General features: G+C 55.6%; 1 protein-coding gene across 1 annotated transcript; it reads right to left on the bottom strand.

Annotated features, from left to right (window-relative positions):
• Window positions 1-1,009: 1,009 nt before the first annotated feature.
• On the bottom strand, window positions 1,010-18,397 carry CYGB (cytoglobin). Its single transcript, XM_026861093.1, has 3 exons — window positions 17,872-18,397; window positions 7,094-7,325; window positions 1,010-6,507 (listed from the first exon to the last, which is right to left on the bottom strand). Exons 1-3 carry the CDS (start codon window positions 18,012-18,014, stop codon window positions 6,343-6,345), a joined length of 540 nt encoding a protein of 179 aa, XP_026716894.1. The 5' UTR covers window positions 18,015-18,397; the 3' UTR covers window positions 1,010-6,342.
• Between the last annotated feature and the right edge of the window lie 7,079 nt (window positions 18,398-25,476).

Raw genomic sequence — 25,476 nt, 5'->3', positions numbered from 1 at the left:
CACTGGTGGTTGCTACCACATTGATAGGATGAGGTTTCCCTTCCCTGAAAGCCCATTCTGAGTCGTGCTGATGTACTTGGCATTCATAGAGAGTAGCACAATAAAAAGGATTGCTCAGATTTCTTTTCCAAGCTTTGCATCCCACAGAAATGGGAATTATGGGACCATAACACGATTCTGTCGTCCATCCATCCTCTGCCACAACTTTGGAAAGGTTGGCCAGTGTCAACTAGATTTGACAGAAGGTCTCAAATACATCAGAGGCCTGTTTTGCAAAAGAAGAAAGACCCATGGAGGGAAACCACAACGTGACCCAACGGTGCTGGGACTCATCCCACTGCAACGTGATTCAGCCACAGCGAGAGGCACAGGAGGAGCCGCGTGGGACAGAGCCATGGAAAACTTGGCTTCTGCTGCTCAGGGAGCTGTTTGTTATTTTTAAAGGCTGGGAACTATCTCACAGTCCTTGGTGGTCATGGTTGCTGCATCTTGCAGCTATCACCACTTCAGGTTTCACATCCAGCTCTGCCCCACACCTCCTGCAGTGGAGAGGACATTTCGTCTCAGTGTCTGCTGGGGTTCACATGTCATGGGGGCTGTGCATCAGGCTTAGGGCATCTGTTAGGGAAAGTCCCTGGCTGGTCCTGTGCAGCTCATCCTCCCTGCAATCACTTTAGGCCAGCCGAGCTGGCAAAGGCATAAGGAACAGCTCCTGATTCAGGGAGAGCCCCTGGAGGTTTGCACAATGTACCTGGAAGCCAAGCAAAGAGCCTGGAGAAGGAGCAGACCTTCCCCTTCTCACCTGAGCCCACTAGTAAGATACCTCCACCACCTCTACCACCCTTGGTGCAGAAGGGCAGCAAAGGGCACATATCCTCCCTTGGCTGCTGCTTTCCAGCTGCAAAGCTCCCTCACTGGTGCCCCGGAATGAGTAGGAAGCAGCCCCCAGCATCCCCGACATCCCCCACCTCGTATCTGCCCCACCAGAAAGAAACCAAGATGAGCCGGAGGGGTTTGATTGATTTATCCACTGAAGATACAAGTTTCAGTTTAATAACACCATTCTGTCTTGTTACAAACATACTAAAAACCTACAAAAAGAAAAACAAGTTACACCCATCATACACGAAACGGCATGTATAAAACCAGCACGGAAGCGCCGAGAAACACGTACATGAACAGTATCTGCAGCAGTAACAGGAAAGACACGGAGTTACATCAGACCACGCCGGCTCATGTCTGTGGGTCACGGTGGGACTGGTTAAGACATACTAACAATTAGAGACAACTTCAGCTACGGAAAATAATTAGCGTTGCAGTCTGTTAAACAGGTCAGACCCAGGTGGGTAGTTTTATCCCTCCCTTTCTGTAAGTTGGTCCAAGGTTAGCTCATGGGTTTCCCTTCCACCCATCTGTCTGGCATCGCTGGTGCTGGCCCCGAGCAGTCCTGACGTCAGTGCACCAGGGCGGCTTCCCCACGGCAAGGGGCAGGGACGGCTGAGCTCTGGCACCAGAGTCCAGCCAGCCGAAATCTGGTCCCCACTGAAGTCGCTGGGCACGTCCCCAGAGAGTGGGGAGACGCTGGGATCCCCTTTACTGGGGCAAACTGGAGCAAAGTGGCAGAGATATAAGAGGATTCTCCCGGGAGAGCCTTCAGCTTGGCTGCCTTGGGAATTTGTCTTGCCATAAGACAAGACACGGGTGGTAGCACAAGGTCCTTAAGGGCTCCTTGTCCGATGGGCCCTGGTGGCGTTGGGGTGTCTCTGGCTGGCCGGGTGTGGATGGAGCTATACCTGCCATGGGTGTTGGACATAGGGAGTGGGGGGACAGGTGGACGGGACCTGTGTCCCATCCCAACCCAACACTTCCCATTCCCTCCAGTGCTGCGCTCCCTCTGATCAAACGCAGCATTGAACTTGGGGTGGGAGAGGGCACAAGGTGGTTAATACGAGCGGGTATCCCCTAGGAAAGCCAGGATGAGGCGCTCGGGGGGGACCCAGGGACATCCCCCTCACACACACACTTGGCATTCATCTGCTGCTGGCAGGAAGCACAGACTTTGCCACCCGGGTCCAAGCCCAGTCCTGATGCTAATGCAGAGGCAGAGGCTGAGCCAGGGGCCGCATCCTGCCCCGGTTACAGAGGCGGCAGCTCTGAGCTGAGCTCAGCTGGCCTGCGCGGGGCAGCCACAACAGCACGGGTGTCGGAGAGGAACAGAGTGAGCAGGAACAGTCTGGCAGCATCCCTGGGAAAGTGAACAGGCTTGGGGGACATGGGGGTCCCCCCAAGGCAGGGGAGATACCAGCTGGTTCCCAGCATGTGCTGATGCCATGCCCTGAACTCCCAGCTTCTTGCCCATGAACTTCGGGGGGACAGCTTCACAAGTTGGTCCCTACCTCCTACCACCAAGGAGGGCAAAGCCAAGCCCAAAGCGCGGCTGGGCAGTGCCCTGATCTCAGCCCAAGTGCACCAGGAGGTGAAATGTGAAGCCTCAGTGAGCAGGGCCTGAAGGGAAGGGGGGATAAGGGGTTCCTCAGCTGGCTGCAGTGGGTTCAGGGGGGGCAACGGTGCTGGTGGTAAGAGGGAGCAGCTGTGCAGGCATGTGCACGCGCGTGTGCCGGAGAGCCACGCTCAGAGCCAGGACCCGGCCTCCCTTTCTGCTTTTCCGCACAGCATTTATCAGCCCTGTCATTCCGGAATGGTATTTTTTCCTATTTCTGTTCATTTTCATCTCTCCCCAGATGAGAATTTTCCCTGATTTAAGCAATGCCTCCTCTGCTGCGGGTGGCGAAGAGGGGGTGTTTGCTTTATCTCTGTCTCTTCCCCTTGCAGGCTCTGCTCCGGCCGCCCTCCCTGCTTCATTTTACTTCCTACAGAGCTGGTAAAAATAAACATGTTTTTGTTTGCATATATTCGACTGGCCTGCAATTTGGCTGATGGGGGGGCCTCCTCAAGGGACAGCAGCTGCACGCATCTGGATTTGCTTTAGAAAAATGTGCCTGGAAAATAAACTCAAGCCAAGCACACACACGCGTGGGTGCACAAGGTCATGGGTCAGTTTTTTTCTAGGGATGAAAAAAAACCCCAAAAAGAGAAAGAAACCAAGGCCAATTCAAAGGTGAGGTGCTGGGGGACCTCACTGCTGCTCTCCCAAAGCCAAGGCACTCGGGTGGGTTGGGCATGAACATGAGAACTTTCTAGCCACCCCAAAAATTGCTTTTCCTGCTGACCATGACTGAGCCCAGTTGTGGTTGTGGGAAGGGAGAGGAAGGGTTTGCACTGCAAAAATAAATTTCCCACCTGGAGAATATTAACCTCAAAGGTTAATGTGTGAACTTTGTCTGAAGATGAAGCATCCCTGTACGGAAACATCCCTGGCTCAGCATCCGCAGAGCAGGGGGAGTACATGAACTCTTTAAAAGAATGCATTGCTGGCCCCGAGGTTTTGGCAGAAATCAGTGAAGTTGTGCTGAGAGTCCCGTGATGCACCTAGAAAAATATCTAAGAGTCTTTGCTCCAAGCGATGGCTCGCCAGCCTTGCACTGGAGCAAAGTCAAGGACTGAACAGGTCTTTTCCCATCTACACAGGCCTAATCCTGACTGTGGCTGGCAGCTGCCATTTGAAGGGTGCTTCTGGCAACCGTGCAAGGGACAAGCAGCTGCTTTGACATTTGGATGTGAGCCAGAGGCATCAGCTGCTGGCACCTTCATGGGTGTGGGCTGGCAGACTGAATTTCAGGGGTGCTGACTCTGAACGACAGCCCACCCCATCAGCAAAGCAGCATCGTCACCCTGTGCCTGTCCCTTTCTTTATAAACCCCTCGACCTTGCACGCTGCCACGCCAAGGACAGCCATGCCCCAAGTGGTTATTTCCACCCAACCCTCTGTGTCTGCCCAGGACGTGCCATCGCTCCTGGCTCCACCTGTTTTACCATGGGACATAGGGAGGAAAGAACTGCAAGGCCAGAGCCAACGGCTGTAGTGACATTATTGGAGTTGTGGGGATATTTTTGGAATAACCCTGGTCCTAGGGCTCTGCAGGAAGGCGAGAGATTGTTGGGGAATGCAGCCAAGAGGTTTCAAGCCCTCCTCAAATTCCCTTTGCCCAGAGTCAGGGCACAGGGTGATGGCACAAACTCCCGGCTGCATCTAAGCGAGCCTAGAGGAAGAGGAGAAGACATTTTCCCCCAAGAACACCTCCCCTGCTGCTCTGAGCTGCAGTCCCTGGGGTCACTGCCCAGCTGGGGGCTGTGCCACAACCTTGGCACGAGCGATGGAAGGGGCAGGGCTGGGCGTTTGCCCCTCTCTATGGGGTCCCACAAATCCCAAGCAGAAACCTGCCGTTACAGCCGGTGGAGGAAAGGGGAAAACCCCACCAAGAGGTTTTCTGGGAGTGGGCACACAGTGCTGGCCACCTCCTTGGCATTGCCAGGGCTGGGGGGCAGAGGATCCCCTTGGCACAGAAGCAAAACACCAGAAACAGGCAAAACAACCTATTCCCTGGAGATTATTAAAAGCACAGATGAACTGGCTGTGGGTGAGCATAGCAGGAGTTTCTGGCTGGCTGCTCCAGAGGAGGGAGGTCAGCCCCGGGGAGAGTTACTGCTGCCCCCTCCAGCAGTGTCCCCAGGGCAGGGTGGGGGGACATGTCCCCAGGGTGGCTGTGGGGATCCCAAGCCAACACCCAGGAGAGGAGCTGGTCTCTCCTGGAAAGCTGCCAGCTCTCCAGAGCGGTAGGGAAGTGAGGCCAGAGGAAACCTCAGAGGGGAACTCCCCATCCCACTTCAACAGGTAACATTGCCCTTAATGATAGTGCTCTAAAAATAACAGATACATTTTGGGAACTACTGGGTGACAAGGGTGGCAAAGCCTCCTAGAACACCTGATGCTTCATCCCTAATCCTTTGCCAGTCACTCCCCAGAGCATTCTATAAATCCAAGCACATGTGTGCAGGAGGCAATGGGGCTGCTCCTCCTCCCTTTTTTGTAACCAAAGGGGAAATCAAGGCAGAAGCCAAGCAGACTTGCCCACAGCTTCAGGAGGAGTTGGTGTCGGAGGCAGGATGAGTGCTGCAAGCCCTGCAGCCCTCTCTCGTTTTGAGGGGGTGTGGGGGGCCCTTTGCCAGGCACGGGTGGGAGCACTGCCAGCCCCTGAGGAGGGACACAGTTCCTGCATGGGTTGATTGCTACCAGGCACTTTATTTGAAGGAACCCAGTTTCACCAAGAGGGCAGGAATATGCTCTATATAACAAGTTATTTATTAATTTTAACAGAGCAGGGACATTTCTTCACACCCTCTGCTACGTCCACTTCATCTTTCCACCTCCTGATCACAGCCTGAACCCCTCTTCTCACCGAGCGGGGCAAGATCTGCCCTGGGCCCACATCCCTGCACCACCCTGCCGCTGGCTGCCAGACAGACAGACGCACGCCAGCTCCCAGGGCAATGGCACGACGTGTGCCACCCCAGCCCATCCTCAGCACATCCCTGCTGCCCACGGGAGCTGAGGGGAGGCAGGTGGGCTCACCAGCACCCCTCATCCAGCACAGGGATCCCACCTACACACTGTGCTCTGAGCCACGAGGGGAGGCAGCCCAAAGGCATCCCCCTCCTTCCCCATTCTCACTCTGAGGGAGCACGTCTCTCCCACCCCGCCAGCCCCCCAGGAGGGTTTCCAACAGCCAGCCAAGGACAGGGACTGGGGGTGATGGGGGGAGGCGAGGGCTGCTGCCAGCCCACGGTGCAGGGTGAGGGGCAGGTGAGAGCGGCTCCGGCTGCAGCCGTCAGCCCTGCCACCCTGCCAGGGGAGTAGAGAAAGTGCCAAGCAAAGTGTTTTCAGTGCCAGCCAGGCAGCTGGCGGTCCATATAAGCGTCGCACCCCCAAAAGCAAGGAGCCAGGTTTACCCAGGGGCTTTGCATGGGAAACAAGGGTGGTGTTGGTCATCAGCGGATGGGGCTGCACGTCACTGCTTCTCAGGAGAGTTTGTGCAAGGGACTTTGAGATGGCACAACCGAGGTGCAGGGCTTGGGAGGTGGTGATGGACAGGCCAGAACAGTAAGATGGAGCCAACAACCAACTCTCTCCCCTCGCGCTCTGCATCCCCTTCCAGCGTCCCCTACAACTGCTTCACCCCGACCCACCCACACCCTTTGTGGTTCTATTATTTTGGCTTATTTAGTTTGTTTTTAAACCCCATTGAGATCAAATTGTGACTTGGCAGCTAACAGAGCTGGCCCTACCGGGCTCCCCAGACTGAGCGAAGATCTTGAGAAGAGACCAGAGTGAAGTCCTGGGGTGAGCGAAGCCCTCCCTGCCCCTCGCCTGGCCCTGCTGGCCGCTCACAGGGTGGCGGTGGGGTACTGCGCCCAGCCCACCTCCTTGTACGCCGCCGTCACGTGGGTGTAGATGAGGGTCCTCATCTTGGTCCAGGCACCGTGTGCCTCCGGGGTGAAATCATTGGCATATTCCTCAGCAATGACTTCCAGCATGACACCAGTGAGTTTCTGGAAGGAGGCAGACAGCCAAGGGTTACTAACTCTCCAAGGAGCAGCTTACAGTGAATATAGCTTTTTCCTACAAAAACAATGTAATCCTATTGCTGCATTCTGGGAATGATGACCCAGATGTTCAGGAGGTCTGTGACACCCCAGGGATGAGACAGGGCAGGTAACGAGCCTGCCCAGGCAGGGGGATGCCAAGACCCGGGCACAGTGCCATGCTGCTTGCAGGTACAAGCATCTCCCTAATTTAGGCACTTCAAATTATTTAGTCCCTTCTATCACGCTTGATTTCTAGAAGAAAGGACATATAGCCACAGCCATACTGGAGGGGCTGCAGGCAGGACTCAGGCAGGCTGGTTTCCCTGGGTAAGGTACTTGCTGCTCCCACATCAGCTGTGTTTGGGAGTGGTAGTCTGTGTGGGACAGCATTGCAGGGGGACACTGTGGCCACAAGGGGGGTGACCCCAATGACTAGCCAACCTCATCTGGGAGAGGATGGGCAGCACCTGCTTACCACAGCTTCCTCTCTCCTGCCCACTGCCTAATTTCTAAAGCATCCCAGAGATTTTTCTTTGCTCCTATCCTTTACCTTAAAGTAGACAGGCTCCACTTTGTGCTTGAGGGCATGGGCCTTGCCCACCAGGGCCAGAACAGAGGAAACCTTTTCGGAGTCATTGAGGTTCTCCACCACAGTGTTAATGGCACCCATGACCCGCCGAGCGTGCTTACGCAGTTGCAAGCTCCTCTCCATCTCCAATGGGTCCTCCATGTGCTTGAACTGGCTGAAGTACTGCTTGGCCGAGGGAAAGTTGACAAAAAACCTTCAAGAAATAATAGACATGAAATACCATCAGCAGGGCAAGTGCAGGCTGAGAGGTTAAAGCAAAGCATGGAGTGGTGGAGATGCTGGAAACCACCCCCATGCATCTAACACAGCCATGACTGGTTTTCTCATTGAATTCCCCAGGAACTGTGGCACTCAGCTGCCTCAGAATCAGCAGGTTAATGCCTTTCTCCCCAGCCTTCCCTGGCTGCTACAAGGGAATGCTGCAGCTGGATAATCATCTACAAAGCAAAGGCAAGACTAAGTTCTTAATACCCAGAAACTGCACCCAGGCATGCCAGATGCTGTGTACATACTCACATACTTCATAATCTCATGTCCTGCCTCAGAGAGTGGGAGATGAGCATGAAAACCTCTTTTTATCCCAGTCAGCCTCTCCCTGCCCCTCTTCCCCAGTCCCACAGCAGCTTCCGGGCACCATGAGCTTTATTCCTGCATTGCCACCCAAAATAGTCTCTCCCTGCTCAGGATACCCCCATCTTTCACAGATCAGCCCACCAGCCTCCAGCAAGATCTCATCCCTGAGCTCACATCACTGCTCATCTGTGCCGGGAGCCGTTTCCCCCAGCACAAGGACACCCCAAACACCCAGCCAGCCCCTCTGAGGTGCTGAGGCCCCTCTTTTCTGAGAGATTAAATCAACCCCAGTGAAATGCAGCAGAGGCAAATGAAGTTGTGGTTGCAGCTGATGTGCTGAGCTCCCCAGGGAGTTGGAAGGCTGGGGGAGGTGGGGGAGGTTGGATTTGAAGGACTTAAGGTGACAGGGTGCAGGGGTGGGACCACCAACGCCAGCATTGCAGCTGGTGGCTCTCGACAGCCGGGTTCAACACTGGAGTTGCATGAATCATTCCTTTCCACCTGATTTGCACAGGACAGAACCACTTCAGCGTTTGCTCTCCCCTTTCACCCAGCTCCCTCCCTTCGATGAGGTTCTCCCTGTGTTCTCCTGGCCCCTCTTTGCCTGGACCAGTAAAGGACATTCAGGAGGTAGCAGGTGGCTCCCAGGGCTGTCCCCTATTGTCCCTGGCTCCAGACAGACTGCCTCCTCCCCACTCCCAGGCTGCCGTAACCCCCTCCCCAAGCACCATCTCAAACCATGTGAACCCATCCCACCCTTTTTCCCAACCATCACTACCTCCCTCCACGACCAGGTGGGATCCTCTTCCCTCCTCACCACTCCACGAATATTCACAATATTGAGGACCAGGCTCATTTACCACTTAGTTATTCTCCTTTTCCCCTCTCCCTTCCTTCCCCCGCTCCCTTGGCTTGTGAAAGCTTGGGGGCATTGCCAAGGAAGCGGCATGAAGCAGTGCCTGGAGTGCACCACCGCTTCTGTTGCTTCCCCGAGGCATCTGGGATTCATCAGACGGCCCAAAATAGGTTTTGGAGGTGTGAAGAGTGTGTGGCAGAAAGGGTGGGGGAGGAAGGAAGGTGGAAGGGGGGGACAAGGTGTTGCTTTTAAAACCCAGAGGGGACCTGTGACAAAACTCCTCTTGTTATTGTTGCAGCCTCCTCCCCAGCAAAGCTCCTCCTGACACATCTGGTCCCTGTCGGGAGGAATCATTCCCAGGCCTGACTGTCTCCAGTTCCTGTTGCCACAGAGATATTCAGTCCATACCCTTCAGCTCAGAGCTGTCAGAGAGGTGGTTGGGGATGGATAACGGTCCCCTGGCCGGGGGACAGAGCTGGCTGGGGCCATGCTGATAGCACCCTTCCCAGGATTCAAGATTTCTGCCCTGAGCATTTCCCAACAGAAAGACAAATGTTCCTCTCTGTTTTAATGGGACCATTTTTTCCATCCAGCCCCATCATCCTTCTCCCCCTGGCCCCCCAGCCCTGTCCCTCCCTACCTCTGTGCAAGGCAGCCCTCAAGATCAATGCCCTCCAGCTACCGACAGCAGACACCAGTCAGAGCTAAGGGTTTTGCCATCCCTGCCCACAGGTCTTTTCCCCCTCACCATCTGGCTCTGGAAGGCATCCCCCCAGGTGCTGGGAGCAGAGGGTGCTGCTGGAAGTGGGACCTGCTGCCCACAGACTACCCCAATGCAGGGGATGGAGGCTGCCAGCTGGTCAATGTCTGCCCAAGCCTCTGAATCCCAAACCATCGTTCCCTGAGAGTTCCCCGAAAAGCCCCATTTGATCTTCAACATGGTGGTGTGAAGACCCAGGGAATGAGCTGAGAAAAAATTCTGGTCTGAGTCAGGCTCTTTCAGCAGAAGGGGTACAGCAATGGGGGACCAACTCCACATCACCAGGGATTGCAGCATCCCCCAAGAGAAGGACTGAAAGGAGCTGCTGGGACCGATGCCCCTCAGGAGCAGGGGCTTTGTGCCTCTCCCACAGCATCACCTCTACCTCCCTGCTGCCTTTGACCAGCTACACCACAAGCAAAGACTAATTAAACCCCCAAAAGTTCCCAACTTGGGTGAGACCAGGCCAGTGAAGAACTCAGAGATTTGATTTCCAACCTTTCTCCACTTTGCAGACCCTCCAGGTGATGCCCCCGTGGAGCTGAGCCCAGCACCTTTCCTAAGGGACCTGCAAAAGGGACGGCAGTGATGCTCAAGAGTTGTAAAACCGGCAAACCCCTGGCTCGTGCCTGACCCCATGTGCTGTCTGCTCTCCTTTATCAATGGGGAACTGAAACTGGGGAGCGCAAACTATCTTTGCTTCAAGTCCAAAAACAAACCCGTGGCTGGCCAGAGACCTGCAGCCCTCTCTCCTTGGCCAGTGCTTCTCTGCAGGGCTGGAGAAAGGCAGGCGCCTGCGGCAAGAACTTCTGGCCTGGAGCAAATATTTGAGTTGTCGAACTGAGAAGAAGAGGGAAGGAGGCTCGCTCAGGGGTAGTTAATAAACAGAGAAGATTAATTTAACACAAAGGTTAAATATAACCAGGAGAAAGGAGGGGAAAAAAAAAAAAAAAAAGGAAGAAATAAAATAAGTCAAACAATAGCGACTTAGAAGAGGTGTCAGTTGGGGTTTTTCCATCTACAGAACATTTTTTGAGAGTTCAAACCTCTCAGGCTCTGGAATTTTGTTGGCTCATTATGTGTGCGTGTGTTTTGGGCTCTTTCTTCATCGGAGTCATTAAAAAGATGATACTTACCATTGCATATCACACAAAATGATGATTGATAGAAACCAGATGCCTGCATACCGATCTCATTAAATTTCTTTTTAAGCGATTCCATTCTGCACCCGCTAATTTGTACTCCGTGAGCTACATCTGGAACCAACGGACAGGATGTCAGGATTGCTTTTCCTCTCTCTTTTGCCCTTTTAACAGCTTTAAGGACACAACCGTTCCCAGTAGCAGAGCCAAAGGAAATAATTAAGGTGCAAAACCACTGCAGTCACTGGGAACCTGTTTCCTGGGTTTTCTCTTCAGGAGGAGATGCCACTTCTCCTCCCCTCTCCCCAGTCTCCTTCCCTCCCCCCAGACCCTGCAGAGCAAACCCCACACAGAGAATTCCCCAAGTCCAGCCATCCCTTTCCTTTCCCAGCTGGAAGGAGGAAGGAAGCTGCTTGTTTGATCCTCCTGAGCACTTAAACCCTTGATACCTCACTTACCCTGTTCGCAAACTTCAGGGCAAAAATGCTAGTGAGCCCTTGAAGCTGCTGGGAGGCTTCAGCTGAACCCTCAGCCAGCACTTGTAGACTTTTGCTAGATTTTCCTACCAATGCATTCATGTTTTCTCTCGCCTCGTCCCTCTACGTGGGAGAAACTCTCTCTAATGCAGCCTGGAGTCTCTCCGTGTCCCTTTTCAAACCTCTCCTTCCAACTCCTTTCTGCTCGGGTGCCTACAAAGCAGCTGATAATGGGTAGGCAGGTGGTGTGTGGTGCTGCTATTTATTATGCCGAGGGCTGTCTCACTGCTTCGCCTGCACGTTCCCCCTGTTCCCCCCAGCCACCTGTAGTCTATTGTCCTATTTTTGGGCTGGGGCAGGGCTGCTGAGTGCTGCCTGTGTTTACAGCTCCCAGCCCAAGGTGAAAAAGGTCTCAGCCATGTCAATGCCACCACCCAGCAAGACAGAAAAAGACAGATCTAATTGGAGTAAGCAGAGGATTGTGCCTGCTTGCCCCCACAGCACAGCTCTGCCCGTGTTCTCTCTCTGAGGGCTCACGGACTGGTGGAGGTGGTGGTGGGCAGCACCTCCAGCTCTGGTGCAGGAGGGCTGGAGGGCAAAGGGCCAAGCCCCCAGTCCCCGCACTGATGCTAAATTCAACTTCTACAGCTGAGGGAGAAGAGGTGAAGCTGGCCTTCCTCCAGGTGAAACCCACATCCCACTGAAAAGCCTCAGGAGCAGATTCCAGCACAACACAAGCTGTGCTCGGGGCTGTAACACCCCAGGCAGTGCAGAGCCCGAGGGCAGAGGGACCAGGACACCCCAGTGAGGCTGGGAGAGGACCCAGCCAGGTACATTTGGACTTGATCTAGCAACTCCCAGGAGCATGTCCTGCTCACTTGTGTGTGCACAACTCACACCTCCAAGTCCTCATTGCTGTTGTCTTCCCCTACCCTGTATGTGGATTCAGCCCAAAGCCTCTTGGCTGTGGAGAGGAACCTTTAGGCTAGGGGTAAGGACAGCTTTCATCAGATAAATGAATTGACAGTACCAAAGTGGCTTTTCCACATGGCTCCGGTTTCCTACGGCCCTTGCAATCCCCTATGCTCAGTGCCTTCATCCACAGCATCATTCCCGTCCTCCACAAGCATGTCCCTGCCCCTCTCCACTGCCAAGCCACTCTCTCCACCTGCATCCCTGCCTGCTGGATGCAAGCAGCTCCCAGGGACAGGGATGGCTGCATCAGCCCCTTCCACCCCCCCACCAGCATCTCCCCCCACCCAGGCACCCTTCCTACAGCTCTGCCAAGCAGGGTCAGCGCAGCCCCACGGGGTCCATGGGTGTTAGGAAACAATGGTAAAATGTGACTGTTTCCTCCAAGGCAGATGCACCATGAGGATGGAGCTTGGTGGAGCCCAACGGTGTGTCCCCAACCCCCAGGGACAGCAGAGGGGTTTGGGGGTGGAAGACAACCCCCGGTCGGGTGGAGAAGAGATAACCCCAATTTACAAGGACTAGGTCCCTGCACCAGGACCTGCCATCCATGCAATAAAAATCTGGAACCCAATTTTTGTTGGTGTCTGCCACCACCTCTCCCCTCCAATGCTCCTGTGCTGATTTTCAGCAGCCCTGGCTTGGCGTTACCAGTGGCTCCGCCGGCCGCTCGCCCCCAGCGCTGTGCTCCAGCAGGATTGCCAGCCAGCCAGCACTCCCTGTTCCCCGGCCGCGCTCAGCGCCTGCCAGCCCGGCGAGGGCTGTCCTGACATTTCCCTGCCTTTAATGAGCGCTGAAACTCCGCAGACGGGCGCTCACCCAGCCGCGTTCGGAGGCACAGTCCTGCTCCGCTGCAGCAGCCTCATTAATGGAGCCGGCTGCTAAAAATCTGGGGGAGGGATTTGCAGGGCTGGTACCAACACATCCAGCATGTCCTCAGCCATAGCCAGGGAAATCATCCAGGGAAACTGTTCAACCCACCGTGCCTTTGCTTCCCTTGGCCAGGGATGTCCTTGCAGCTCTTGGGGTGTCAAGTGGGATCTTTCTAGGCCCGCTCAGAAGCAATTCAAGGGTCTCCCTGGGACAGGGGATGTAGGAAAGGTTTTTCTCGGGTCACCCTGAGAGCTGCTGGCAGCCCCCAGGCCACGGCTGGTGCGGGATGTGCCGCAGGGATCCCCATGCAGCTGCCTTGGCCATGAAGCAGCCGAAAGGGCTGGTTGCAGGTGCTGTGATCAGAGAGAAAACAGCAGCCATATGAAAAGGGGCTGTTTCTGGACAGAGATGATTAAACCCACACTCTCCCCCTTCACTGCGCCTGCGTGTCCTTGTCAGCAGAGCAGAGTCCTGCTGCTCTCAGGCTCTCCTTGTCTCCAGGAAAACATCTCTCCAGCTTGACCACAATGACTCGCAAGCATGTGACAAGCCGTGGGACAGGGACAACACCGCCCAGAAGCTCAGTCTTTTCACTGGGCCTTTTTCAAAGCAAGATATTGCAGCACAGGGATCTCTCTGAGCTGCTTTGCTCTGAAATTTGCCCTTGAGCAGCCAGGAACAGACCCCTTCCCTACAGACACCTCCACAAAACACATGTTGGCTTTAGGGGTAGCTCCAAAATAATTTATTTAAATGCCATTTTTTGGGTGGATTCAATGCATTTTTTTAGATTCAGCTGAAAAAAAAAAAAGGGGTTTTGTGTGTTGCCAGACTCATTATTCAGGCTCTTTGCTATTTTAACCTAAGACTTACAGTAATGTCTGGCATCCAAGGAGTGCTTTTGTATTTCAAAGCTCTTTGCAAACTCTCTGAATCCAGGTGTGTCAGCTCAGACTAAGCAGCTGTCAAAATCCGGGGGCCTGATTCTGCACTGGCAATCTTTTTGCTTCCCCTCCTATACCTCCTGGGGGAAAGAGAACATCAGGAGTGATGGAGAAGGTAACAGTTTTGGAAATCTGGAAAGCTGATGGATCTGGAGTGGAGGAAAGAGTGATGGAGAAACCCCACGGACGCAGCACAGCCTGCAGTGCCTGTGCTAGGTTGCATTGTCTGCCCTTGGCACGGCATTAACATTTGGTGTGGCTTTGCCTGGAAGCTAATAGAAACTCTCCCTGGGTTTTATCCCCTGACGGGATCCATAAAGTTTTGCAGTCCCACATCTGTGACTGCGATACGTGTGTGTGGGTGTGGGAGCGAATGTGTGTGACGGTCAGGACAGGCTGTGGTTTTAGCTCTGGCATCCCGGGCTTAATCGGTGTCTGCAAAGGAGGGAGGGTCCCGAGCCCCCGCTGCTGCTCACCCCTGCTCGCCTGGGTGCCCTCAGCCCCTTGTGCCGCCGAGAGTGGGCAGCGGCAGGGCTGAGCCACCCGGATGCTTGCATCCCCCAGCGCAGTCTCAGAGCATGGGGCGTTAGCAATAAACCATCGCGAGGGCATTAGGGAAAGGGGGATGCTTGGGGAGCGACGGCCGCGTGCTCGAAGGGCTCCTGCTCTCCCGGCGAGGGCTAATGCAGGTGCTGGAGCTGCTGAACCTGCCCTGCTCCCCCCGCATGCCTGGCCAGCCCGGCTGTGATCTCTTTAGGGACGAGTGCTTTTCAAAAAGGGCTGATTACTAAATTACAGATGGGGAAACCGAGGCACAGCAAGGAGTCTGGGGACATGGGGAGGCTATGGGTGAGCTGCAGCCCAGGGCTCCCAGCTGTGCTGGCCAGCGTGCCTGCTTGGGAGTGACCCAGCTGATACCAGAGCCCCAAACATGCCGGTCAAGGCTCCAGCTCCAGCTCCAAAGGGTTAAGGCGGCGGCTGCGAGATGGAGCCTGCAGCAGCCCCTGAGCTCTGGAGGAGGAAGATGAGCATGGCGAGGAGACTGTGCTTCCTCCGGTGCGAGGGTCCCCCACCGAGGAAACCGTCAATTAACGACATAGTTTTAACCACAGAACACAGATTCCCATGATCTGGTGGCTGCTCAACCAGAAGTCCCCATTATTCGTGTTTGTGTCCCCTGGGAGCCTAGAGGCCCTGCGAGATGAGGGACCCTCTGAGCTGCTGGCAGGACCGCAGGGGTTTGATATGGCTTTGAGCACCAGCAGCAGCTACGAGGGCTGAGAACCTGATGCCCAGCTCTGTGCCTCAGTTTCCCCATCTGCAAAGCATGGAAAGGCTGGGATGGAGGAGGAGGTTGCTGGGCAGGGGCTGAAGGAGGGGGACATAGGGAGCCAGACTGGGTTCCTTCGGGATACCGGTGCTGCAGCCCTCCCCATCGCTGCCTTTTTTGTGGGCATTGCTGCTTCCTTGCCTCCGCCCTCGGGGCACAGGATCAGGCTCCAGATTCATTTTGACCCTGTACGTCCAGAGGTGCTGCAAACCCTTTCCACAGGGGAAAAAGTCATTCCCTGCCCTCAGCAGCTCTGAAGGGATGGAGAGGGGATGGAGCAGGAAAGCATAGAGAGACCCTCCGCCACCAGACACAGGCAACTGTCGCAACCCCAACAGAAATGCACCTGTGAACAGATCTGCCTGCTTTTACTGGTCTGCACAGCAGGGTGGCACCAAAGGGGGGCCCACGGCCGTGCATCCCCCTTCCCTCTCCCCGGCCACCCTTATGCACATCGCTTTCTGCCTCAGTTTCCCTAGCAAGGCAATGAGCAACACCAGCCCCGTACCGATAAAGCTCGGCAGCTGGCTGGGGGCAGCTCTCAGCCTCTGGCCCCCAAAGTGAGCCGGGCAGGTCAGCTCACACCGCACCGACGGTCGCCCCCAGCCCCGACCTCTGGAGCTGCTGAATCATGTCTTGGGAAGCAGCTGCCGCCCGCGCCGCCCGGGCTCCCGGCGGCCTCCACGCATGACCCACTTCTCCCGGTGGCTGATGCCAGCTGGGAAACGCAGCCGGGAGAGCGGCGGCCGCCGGAGCTCCCAACCCCAGCCAAGGCTGCCCTGCTTTCACCAGGCACACTCTTCCCCGGGGAGCCTGGGTTGAGCTCGTCGGAGCTCATAGGGGGAGCAGGGCTCAGGGCAGCAGCATGAAGCCCTCTTTGGGGATGGGGTTCAGCGCCGGGGGGGGCAGCTCGGCCACCAGAGCAGTGGCACAGGGATGCAGGCAAGTGTGCTGCTCCAACCGGTGCTGCTGGAGGGAATGGCAGCTCTCCTAAGTTACACTGTCATCCCCGGGGACACGCACTGAAAGTCCAGACCTCACTTTAAGCATCCCAGGGAAGCTCTGACTGAAGGAGTGTGTGGTGGGTTTAGCTGGGATGTGCCAGGGCACACGCCATGGCCGAGCATGTAAAGGGTCCCAAGGAGCCAGGGTTTACCCTAGGAGCCAGCTCAGTCCTGCCCTGTTGGCACAGTGGGGGGAAACCCCTCACCACGGTGCCACAGCTCTCCCTGGGTGAAAAAACGAACCAGAAACTTCTACTGGGGAAGTTTGAGTCGGGACCAGAGCTCAACCACATGGTCCTCACTGCCCCTAGTCCCCAGCCCTGCTCTGAGCCCCATGACTGCACACAGGGACACCAAAAGCAGTGAGCTGCCCTGGGTGAATCCCCCATGGCATTGCCATGAGTCTCTCAGCGCCAGCCGTGGGCACCCGGCCACCCTCCCTGTGCTCGCAAGCAGGAGGTCAACCGGCTGCACTTGTGGACGGGGCCATGGCATGGCCATGGTGCCAGGCACGGAGCTGGCCATGCACGGCTGCTGGCCAAGCCCTGTGCCTTTCATGGGAAAGGGGCAATTTTACATTCCCCAAACCCAGTGCAGGTGAGTTTGGTGTCCCCAGCTGCCGGGGCTGATGCACCTCTAGATCGCCCTGATCAGCCGCACGGAGCAGGGGGCTGTGGGGGAACAGGCTCAGCCATCAACTGGCTCTGGGAGAAGGAAATGTTTTGAGGAGGAGGCAGAGAGGGGACTCAAATGTCATTTTGGATTCTCTGCAGAGGGGTCTTGATAGGAAAATCCCATTGCAGTGCTGGCAGTGAGCCTGGAGGGAAATCATCTCTGCTCACCGGCACGTCCAGGGAGCCTCTGCTCTCTGCAGATCCCGTGGGCTTGGGGCGTTAGCTCTCAGCCTCTTGGAAAACTTTTGGATGATTATTAATAAACAGCGCATCTATCCCAGGGGTTTTCTGAGCACCCACAGTCCCCTGCTGCAGGAACAAAACGTGAAGGGCACAACCCAGTCTCCTGTCTCCTCTCTGAGGTGCCTGGGGCTCGGGCAAGGTGGGAGCCTGGTCAGGGCGCCCTGAGTTGCTGCTCCCCGGGATGGGTGGTGGGAGCTTTGTCTCTCTGGAGAACATCTTTGCCTTCTGCCAACAGGTCAGTGCAGGCATCTTGCCTGCCCCTCTCCTTGCCCTGTCCATCCTCCTCTCCCCTCTTAAATAAGGGAAACAGCCTGCTGCTGCTGCACCCCACTGATAACCCAAACTCCCGGTGTCTGCAGGACCCTGTGGGATTCCTGCTTGGCACTTTCCCGGGGTACCTGGACAAGGGTTGCACCCCCAGACAATGCAAGAGAACCCACCTGCCTCTGTTCCCCATTTCAGGAACATCTCCCCTGTTTTGGTTTCAGATGCAGACACGGGGCTTGTGAGCTGTCACACAGCCCCACGTCACCAGGCGATGCTCCGCACCCCACTCCCAGGGCAGCAAGCCCGGCACCGCTCTCTCCCGTCCTCCGCCGCCCCCCAGCTCTGTCCGTAAGCTAAGGTGACCTTTGTGAGGGAAGCAGCTTCCAAAAGTCCCCGGCAAGGCTCCCCCCGCTCCCCCCGCTGCCGCCACCCGGCTCAAAGGTGTGGAAATCAGAGGAGTGCTGTGAAACCCTCCCTGCTCCCAGCCAGCGAATACACCCAGCCAGCTCCCCACTCACTGTCATTCATTCCAGTTCAGTTATATATATTGTTCTGCCTCTTTCTCAGCTATAAAGAGATTTAGTTGGCTTTGCTGCTTCCTTTTTTTGTTTGTTTTTTTAAATACCTGATGAGTATGGAGACCCCAATGTCCTCGCAGTTTGCATATACTCTGCTCCATGTCTCTTGAATAACCTTTTTTTCTGCGTCTGAAATCTCTTCACTTCTTTCCCATCTCTCAATCTCCATTTCTCCCTGGACTTTCTCCATGAAAAACAGCCGGCACGATCCTCCGGGAAGCCAGGAGGAGATAAAGAGAGATGTGTGTGAGCGGGTATATCCTGCGAGAAGAGACAAGGTGTTTGCTCAGCGGCCGTGCGGGTGCTGGCGGCTCTGCCGACGTGTGGATGTATATGTGTGTGTGCGAGCGCGGCTGCCTGTCAGCGTGTTTATATATGTAATTTAAAAAAATATCCTGGAGGTATGATGCATGCGATTAGATTTCAGATCTCCTAGTGCTGTCCATGGCTGTAGTTAGCTTCAGCTCGGCTCGGATGTGTGTGGCTGACTGATGGGGAACTGCCTAAAAGTAAAATATTCAAAGGCATTGCAAGACCAGCCTCTTTACCAATGTGTGAACGTGAGCTCACTTTCTCCCTCTCTCCTCCTCTCTCCCACTCCTCCCTCCTTCCTTTTTTTTTCTCCCCAAAAGGGAGGGATGAGGGAGATGTTCTGGGCAACATCAGGACGGTGCTGGTGGGGGGAGGTAGGGCTGGAAGTTTTTTTTTTTCAGCCCTTGTAAACAGCTCAGAGGAAATTCAGAATCCAAAGTGTCGAGTTAAAGTTATCACAACCGCTGGCTGCGCTGAGCTCTGCCTTGGCTTCCCCTTGCACTCCCTTATTTTGCAGGCGGTTGTGTTTTGAAGGACAGACCCTCTCTTGCCTCTGATTCTTGGGCTGCACGGAGAGTTGGGGTGAGAGGGGAGTGTGAGGCACCCCCACCTGCCAGCATCTATCTGCCACCCAGAGATCATGGTCTGTCCCATGGGGACTTTTTTAATGACGAGAATTTGCGCTCCCTTCTCATGGCAGGACTCACTTGTAAAGGGATCCAGAGTTAAGGCACTTGTGAAAGGAATATATTATTGTTGTTCTGCGATTGCATCGCTCCTGGTAGCGTCTTGGCAGGGATGAGGAGCGCGGGAACACCTCCACGCCAGGCTTCCCACTGCCTCCGTGTGTGTGTTTCTGGGCTGTTTTTTTACCCAAATGCCATTTCCACCTCCCTGACAATCCGGCATATTAAACCCGCAGCACAGTCCATTTGCACAGAGAGAAGGAAAATACTACAGAGACTTGTAATAACCGACAATCCCCCAGAGGGGGATCAGAGACAAGAGAAGCAGCCTGGTGTGCACAGCTGCCTCCCGCACCCGCTGTGCACCCTCGCAGGGCAGACAGACAGACAGACAGGCTGAGGGTGCAGCTCTGACACCCAGGCAGGCAAGGGCTGGGGGGTGGCTGAGCCCCTTTTGGGGGCTGGAGTTTTGTTATTGCAGATCTGTTGAGGCTTTTTGCTGTATTTCTCCTGCAAACCAGCCTCAGCCACCTCCCTGCTAAGAGCAGCCAGACTGGCAGTGTCAGCAAATTTGCTCTTGCAGATCTAATGAGAACTGATGGAGAAGGTGCTGCCCACAGGTCCCCCACTCATCGAGTTTGTGCTGGGACTGACCGGGAGCCCCACATGTCCGTGAACTCCTCGGCTCTGGGACACAAAGCTCAACTCACCTGGGAGCTGCCAAACCCACCAGTGTAAAAACAGCATAGCCAGCCTAACAGTTGGGAATCATTCAGGTCCCTGGTAACACTGCCATCGGCTTCCAAATCATCAGATTTTCACCCCCCAGCTTAAAGTTTGAATTTGCCTTCTGTCCATTAGCCACTGGGATTAGCACCTGTGAACCTGTGCTCTAGTATTAACTACAACGTCCCCAGGTGGCCACCACAGAGCAGAGAAACACCCCCTGAACCCAGGTTGGCATGGCCAAGCTTATTGCCCTTCCCTTAAAAACGCAGGGGAAGAGGCGCTGTGCTTAGACCCAGCTTAAAACCAGAGCGAAACTGCAATGCAGCGCTAGTGCTTTCAAAAAGGGAAAAAACTCAAATTCTGACAAATACAAATGCTCGGGTGGTAATCCAGGTGGAGCATTGGTTAAGTTATTACTTGCTGTGTGTTTACAGAAAAGGACTCTTCGAAGCTTTCGTACCTTGTGTCTTAGTCAATGCTGGGCTCATATCTGGTTACCTGGTGAGCCTGGCTGCTGCGGGCCATGGTCTTGGCTCAAGAGTCTCCGTTTAGAAATATTAGAATATTAGAAAAGTAAGTGAGAAATCCCTCAGTCTTTTCAAAGTTTCTGCCTCCCTCTTTGGGGACATCACATCTGGCCCTGGCAAGAGCCCAGCCCCGTTCCCACGTGCCATCTTGCTCTGCAAACAGGAGACGGTGAGTAAAGCGGCGGCAATGCTCCGCTGCCTCAAAACCCCAAATCAACCCCAACAGCCCTGAACTTCTGTGTCTTGTCCCAGATGTGGAACATAAATCAGGGGCAGGACCACGGGCACACACTGTCATGCGCCAGCTGCCCATTTCCATGGTTTCCCACAACTATTTCTCTTGAGGGCTAAGGGTTAGGAGGCGACTTGTTTCAGAAGGAGAAAGATGCTGCATTGACCCCATCGTTGCAAAATCCCAGCTGGGGATTGCACTGCAGGGAGGCAGCATCGCCCTGCAATGCCCTGCCAGCCCGTATGGCCTTGTAGTGACTCGGGTGATCCCCTGGTCCCTTTGGTGCAAGGTGCTGTGCAGAGGGAGGTGGCAGCCCCAAGGACTGGGATGGCATTTCCTCGCCCTGCCCAGCCCAAGCTGCCCGTGGCCACTGCCTGCTGTCCCAGAGGGCAGCTCAAGCACAGTGCCCGCTGCCGTGGCAGAGTGGTCCAGGGCCATGGGGCTCAGGAATGGGGAGAGAGGACTTGGTCCCCCTGGGCAGTGGGAAGGCTGAGATGGGATCAGCTTGGGTAATCCCTGTGGAAGAAATGTCTCTCAGATCCCAATTCATTTCAACACCCTGATCCCTCCCCCATCTCCAGCTGAGCATCGCAGCCCTCCTGCTTTCCACCTCCTTCCCACAGACCTGTCCCCGCGACAGGGTGGCACCACGGTGCCAGCCCTGCCAGCGGGGCCCCTTCCCTGCCAAGCCCGAGCCTGCTCCTCCTGCAGATCTGCACAGCAAGAGAGATCAAGTGCCAGTTCAAGCTGCCCTCCATTTGCACGGCCGCAGGGGGTGAGGATGGGTTTCCAGCCCTCCGAGTCTCTGCTCATGCTGCTCTGTGTTCCTGCGGGGTCTGTACCCACCTGCCGACGGCTTCTCCCACTCCCCCCGTGCCCTCCCACATTGCCTCTCCTCCTCCCCATGCGCTGGGTGCAATGAGAAATGTACTTGGCTCCCAATCCTCGAGTGGGAGGTGAAGGCAAAAAAACCTGAGACTTCAGCTCCACAGCGTGTGGGATGTAGATGATGGCAGATCCCCACCCTTGACTCCTCCACTGTCTCTGGGGCGAAGGCGGAAACCCCAAATCCAGACCCCCAGGGCTGAGCCCACCTTGCCTCGTGCATGGGGACAGTCTTGTTATTTGGTTCCTAGAGAAAAGCAGGTGACTTCTTGTGTCCCCTGCAAAGTCAGCTCCCTGGGACCTTCTGGCAAACACCATTAGTTGGGGTGGCCCCAGGAAAAGACCCCACGAGGTCCCTCAGGGAATGCTTTGGGAAGGAGCTGCAGGAGCTGCCCCAAGCCCTTGGTGCTGGTGTGATGGTGGGAGCCCAGCGACGAGCCCTCCCCCAGACCCTCGAGACACTGACCTGGCCAGAACAGTAGCAGCCCTGATATTTCAAGTGAAATAAAGGCAGAAGGCACCAGTATGGTAAAGCACAAGGCACCCAGAAGAGCAGCCCTGACTCTGCCCCTTTTCCCTCTGAGCTGGACAGGGTGGGAGGTGGGAGATGCTGACAGGTCTTGTTGCCATTTTTGCTCCCACCACCATGGCCGAGGGCTATTGCAGGACACACATGCCTGCCAGGTTGGGTGTTCCTCCTCTGTCCTCCTTCTGGAGCCGCTGCGGGCTGCTGCGCTATCTCACCCAGAGATGTTGGACTTGTCACCCTGAACACTGCTGAAACAAAGTCCCTGTTTGCCAGCCTGGCTCACCCAGCATTGCCCCCAGTGTGCAATGCCTCTCTCTCTCCCGCTTTCTAATCCAGCCCAGCTGCCAACTGCAAACTCCTGGCCTGAAAAGGAATAACAAGGCCTTAGGAAACGGCTTTGCAGTGCCTGCTACCCGAGGAGGGAAGGATTTAGCCTAAAGCCTGTATAAATGCTCTGTACTTATTGCAGGTTTCCTTCCCTCAGCTTCTCTGATCCCAGGAGACCCATGCGCAATCCCGATGCTCCAGCTCTGCACCGGCAGCGCCTGTGGCCCACTGCAGGGACAGGCTGGAGGACAACATGCCGGGGGAGTTAAAAGGGGCTACAGCCAACAGGACCCCCCCGGATCCAGCTGGGGTTGCATCACTGCCTGCCTCTCCATCATGTGGGGGTGGTGAGCCACTTAATCATGTAGCCATCATCAGCATCGCTGGCATGCTCGGTCGCTAATTTACTCATAAAGACCAGTAGCGTTGAGACGCTGGGATTCCCATGTCCTCAACACGGCTGGGAAGAGCTGGGTGAGGGAACTGACAGCGGGGGAGCTGCTGTGTCATCCCCCTGCCCTGGGCAGCCCCGGGGAAATAAAACCCAGGCTGCTTGTGCAGGGCAAAGCCGGGGGCAGACATTCCTCCTCTGATTGAAACCAGACCTCAGGCGGTGATGCTGGAGCGGGTGAGGAATGTGTTTAAACCAAACCAGCCCAGGCTCTCCTTCATACGTGGAAATAGGGTTCGTCTGCTCTGGGGTCGAAGTGTAAGAGATGCAGCTTTGTGCAGAGACCGAGGTCTGTGCTGCCACTGAAGCAAACCCCGCAGTGGGATCCTGCCCTCAGATCCCAGAGGGGACCCCAACCCCACCCCGACCTCCAGCATGCCACCCCCCTATGCCAGGGACACCAGGCTGGGGACAGGGACAGCAGCACTGCTGGGAGGTGCCCGGGCAGGGTGCACAGGATGAAGACACCCAGGCAGGACCCTTGGCAGCAGCAGGCAGAGGGGAGGTGGGTAGGTGAGATGGGGACAGCTCAGCCTCTTCGTGACCTTCTCAAATCTTGTGTCAGCTTTCCACCTCCCTCAGTAAAAAATCCCTGCCAACCCACAAAACCTTAAAAACCCCACGGTTAGGAAATCCAGGGGAACAAAAAGAAACAGAGAGGGGCCTTGGGAGTGAGGCTGGGTGCTGCCCAGTGTATTCACAGGCAGGGCAGGGCAGGGCAGGGCAGGGAAAAAAGCTGCCAAGGCAGCCCTGGAGAGCACCTCCCGCCCCAGCCCAACCTGGTCCCATCCTGGGAACTGTTGCAAAAACACCCAGTCCCACCCTGGGATTTGAGGAAACTGAAACCTTGTGATGCAACCAGGAGGGATGAAGCAAGAGGCGCTTGCTCAGCAAGCAGGTGACGGATCCGGCACCACAGGGCTGCATGGGCAAGGCATCGGCCGGCTGCTGAACTTCCTCGGACCTTGAAGAGCCTTTGGCATCACCACCTTCCCCTTTGCCCCCCCGTGCTGAGCTCTCCCCGCCGGCAGGAACCGGCCGCCCCCCTGGGAGCACAGCCCCTGTCACAGCCCGACCCTTCAGCGGTAAGCGAGGATGACAGGGTTATTGGGAAACAAGTCGACACTTCCAAACAGATTCTCTTTGCTGCTCTTTTCCTTCCTGAAGCTGGTCTGAGCATGGCAGGGAAGCCAGCAAGCTAATATATTCGTGTCATCTTGCATTTGGTGCCAGGGCATGAAGTAAACACCGTCAGGGACCTCGCTTCAGTTCAAAGACAAGCCCTGTTTCTTATTCCGATCACATTATCCATGCTCCCCGTACAGCTTCATTGATTCATATCTTAAAAAGAAAAGCCTTCAAAACCCATTAAGTCTGCCTTGCTGTTCCAGCCCTGCTCTCAAGGGCTAGGGCAAGAAGCATTAACTAATCTGCTCACATTACCTTGCCTTTGAACCGAGCATCTCTTGGCATCAATCAAGAGTGTTTGGAAGTGATACGCTCCCACGCGGGACGAGTTTTGACCGGTGAGGTCACCCAATGTCGAGCAAGTGGAGGGACTGGCACTAAGGCATCGACACCTGCACTAGGCTCCCTTTTGTGCCTGAGGAGCACCCAGGGCTGGTGCCTCTGGAGGTATGGTGGGGCAGCCCAAGTTATGGTCCTCTGCTTAGTTATAGAGGACTGTACGGTTGTAAACAAGCCCATGAAGGAGCAAGGTCCTGCAGCTGCTTTCTCAGGGCCTCGGACATCATCTGGGGAGCAAGAGTGGGGACCTTGCCAGTATCACCCTGTCTGGGTCTTGGCGAGGGGAGAAGGGTTAGCAAGCAGCAATGTCCTCCCAGGGATTACGAAAGCCATGCTGCCTATTGCCAGGGAAAAGAAGGTCCTTCTAGCCTCGTGGGCTCCCAGCTCAGCCAGCAGCTGCTGTTTATTTGGCTTCAACAACTTCACAGCATACTGAAACGTGCTCCTGGGGGCCCAGCGTGCTCCAGCATGGCTGGCTGGGACATCGGGCTCAGCCGCCCCACGCACTCCCCAGTGCCTTGCGTAAGGCAGCTCTGCATCCTCCAGCCTGACTTCCACTCGGGATGAAATTATTCACTCTTGTTTCCATCTGGCTGCAGGAGACGCTTGGGATGTTTCTTCCACCACCCTCCCAAAGGTTCCCATCCTGCTGGTGCCAGCAGCGAGGCTGGATCTGTCCTCTCTGCCTCCAGCCAGTCCCCAAGTGCAGGGACAGGGTCTGTTTACTGGATGGGCTTAGAGAGATTTGGTTTTACTGACATTTCAAGTGCTGCTCGTGACTGTTGTTTTCAGGGTTTGGAGCACTTTGAGAGGACATGTCCACCATGAGGGGATTAACCACAGCTGTCCCAGGCCCCTGCCATGGCTGGACTTGGGGGTATCTCTGGCTCTGGCTGGATAGGGCTGGAAAGCCAGGCTTCCTGGAAAGCTTGGCTTTGCTTTCTCTTTCAGATCCAGGCATCGAACCTGGACTGATCTAGGTTGCTTGGATTCAGTTCTGGTTTCAAAATCCTTCTGCAGGGGGAAGCTGTTTTGCAGCTAAGTCATGGGAATGTCCAGCTTGAGGCTTTTCTCAGCTGTCCTGCTGCAGCCAGCATCTGTCCCACGTCAGCCCTCGCCTTGATGCCCAGAGCCAAACTGGACCAGCATAAGAGGGAGAACCCGTGGGACTGCATGCAGACCCCTGGGCACAGCCCCAAAGGAAGACACGTCCCAGTTGTGGTGAGCACCAGCGTTTGGCCCGAGGGTCTCCATGGCTCAGAGCCCAATGCCCCGGTGTGGGTGTGGGGCAGGTAACGCTGGGGGTGTGGGCAGCAGAGAGCGCTCACCTGAGCTCCCTCATGGAAAAGCCCCACTGGGGGCAAAAACCCACATGGGGACAAAATCCCACAGGGGTAATGGCCCACAGCTGCCTGGGATGCCAGTGCCCACGGCTCCCTGCCTGCTC

Source organism: Athene cunicularia (assembly GCF_003259725.1).
Source record: "Athene cunicularia isolate RWA chromosome 18 unlocalized genomic scaffold, athCun1 chr18_part1, whole genome shotgun sequence".
Classification (NCBI taxonomy): Eukaryota; Metazoa; Chordata; class Aves; order Strigiformes; family Strigidae; genus Athene; species Athene cunicularia.
Note: the sequence above shows the minus strand (reverse complement) of the source record. Positions and strands in the feature narration are given on the sequence as shown.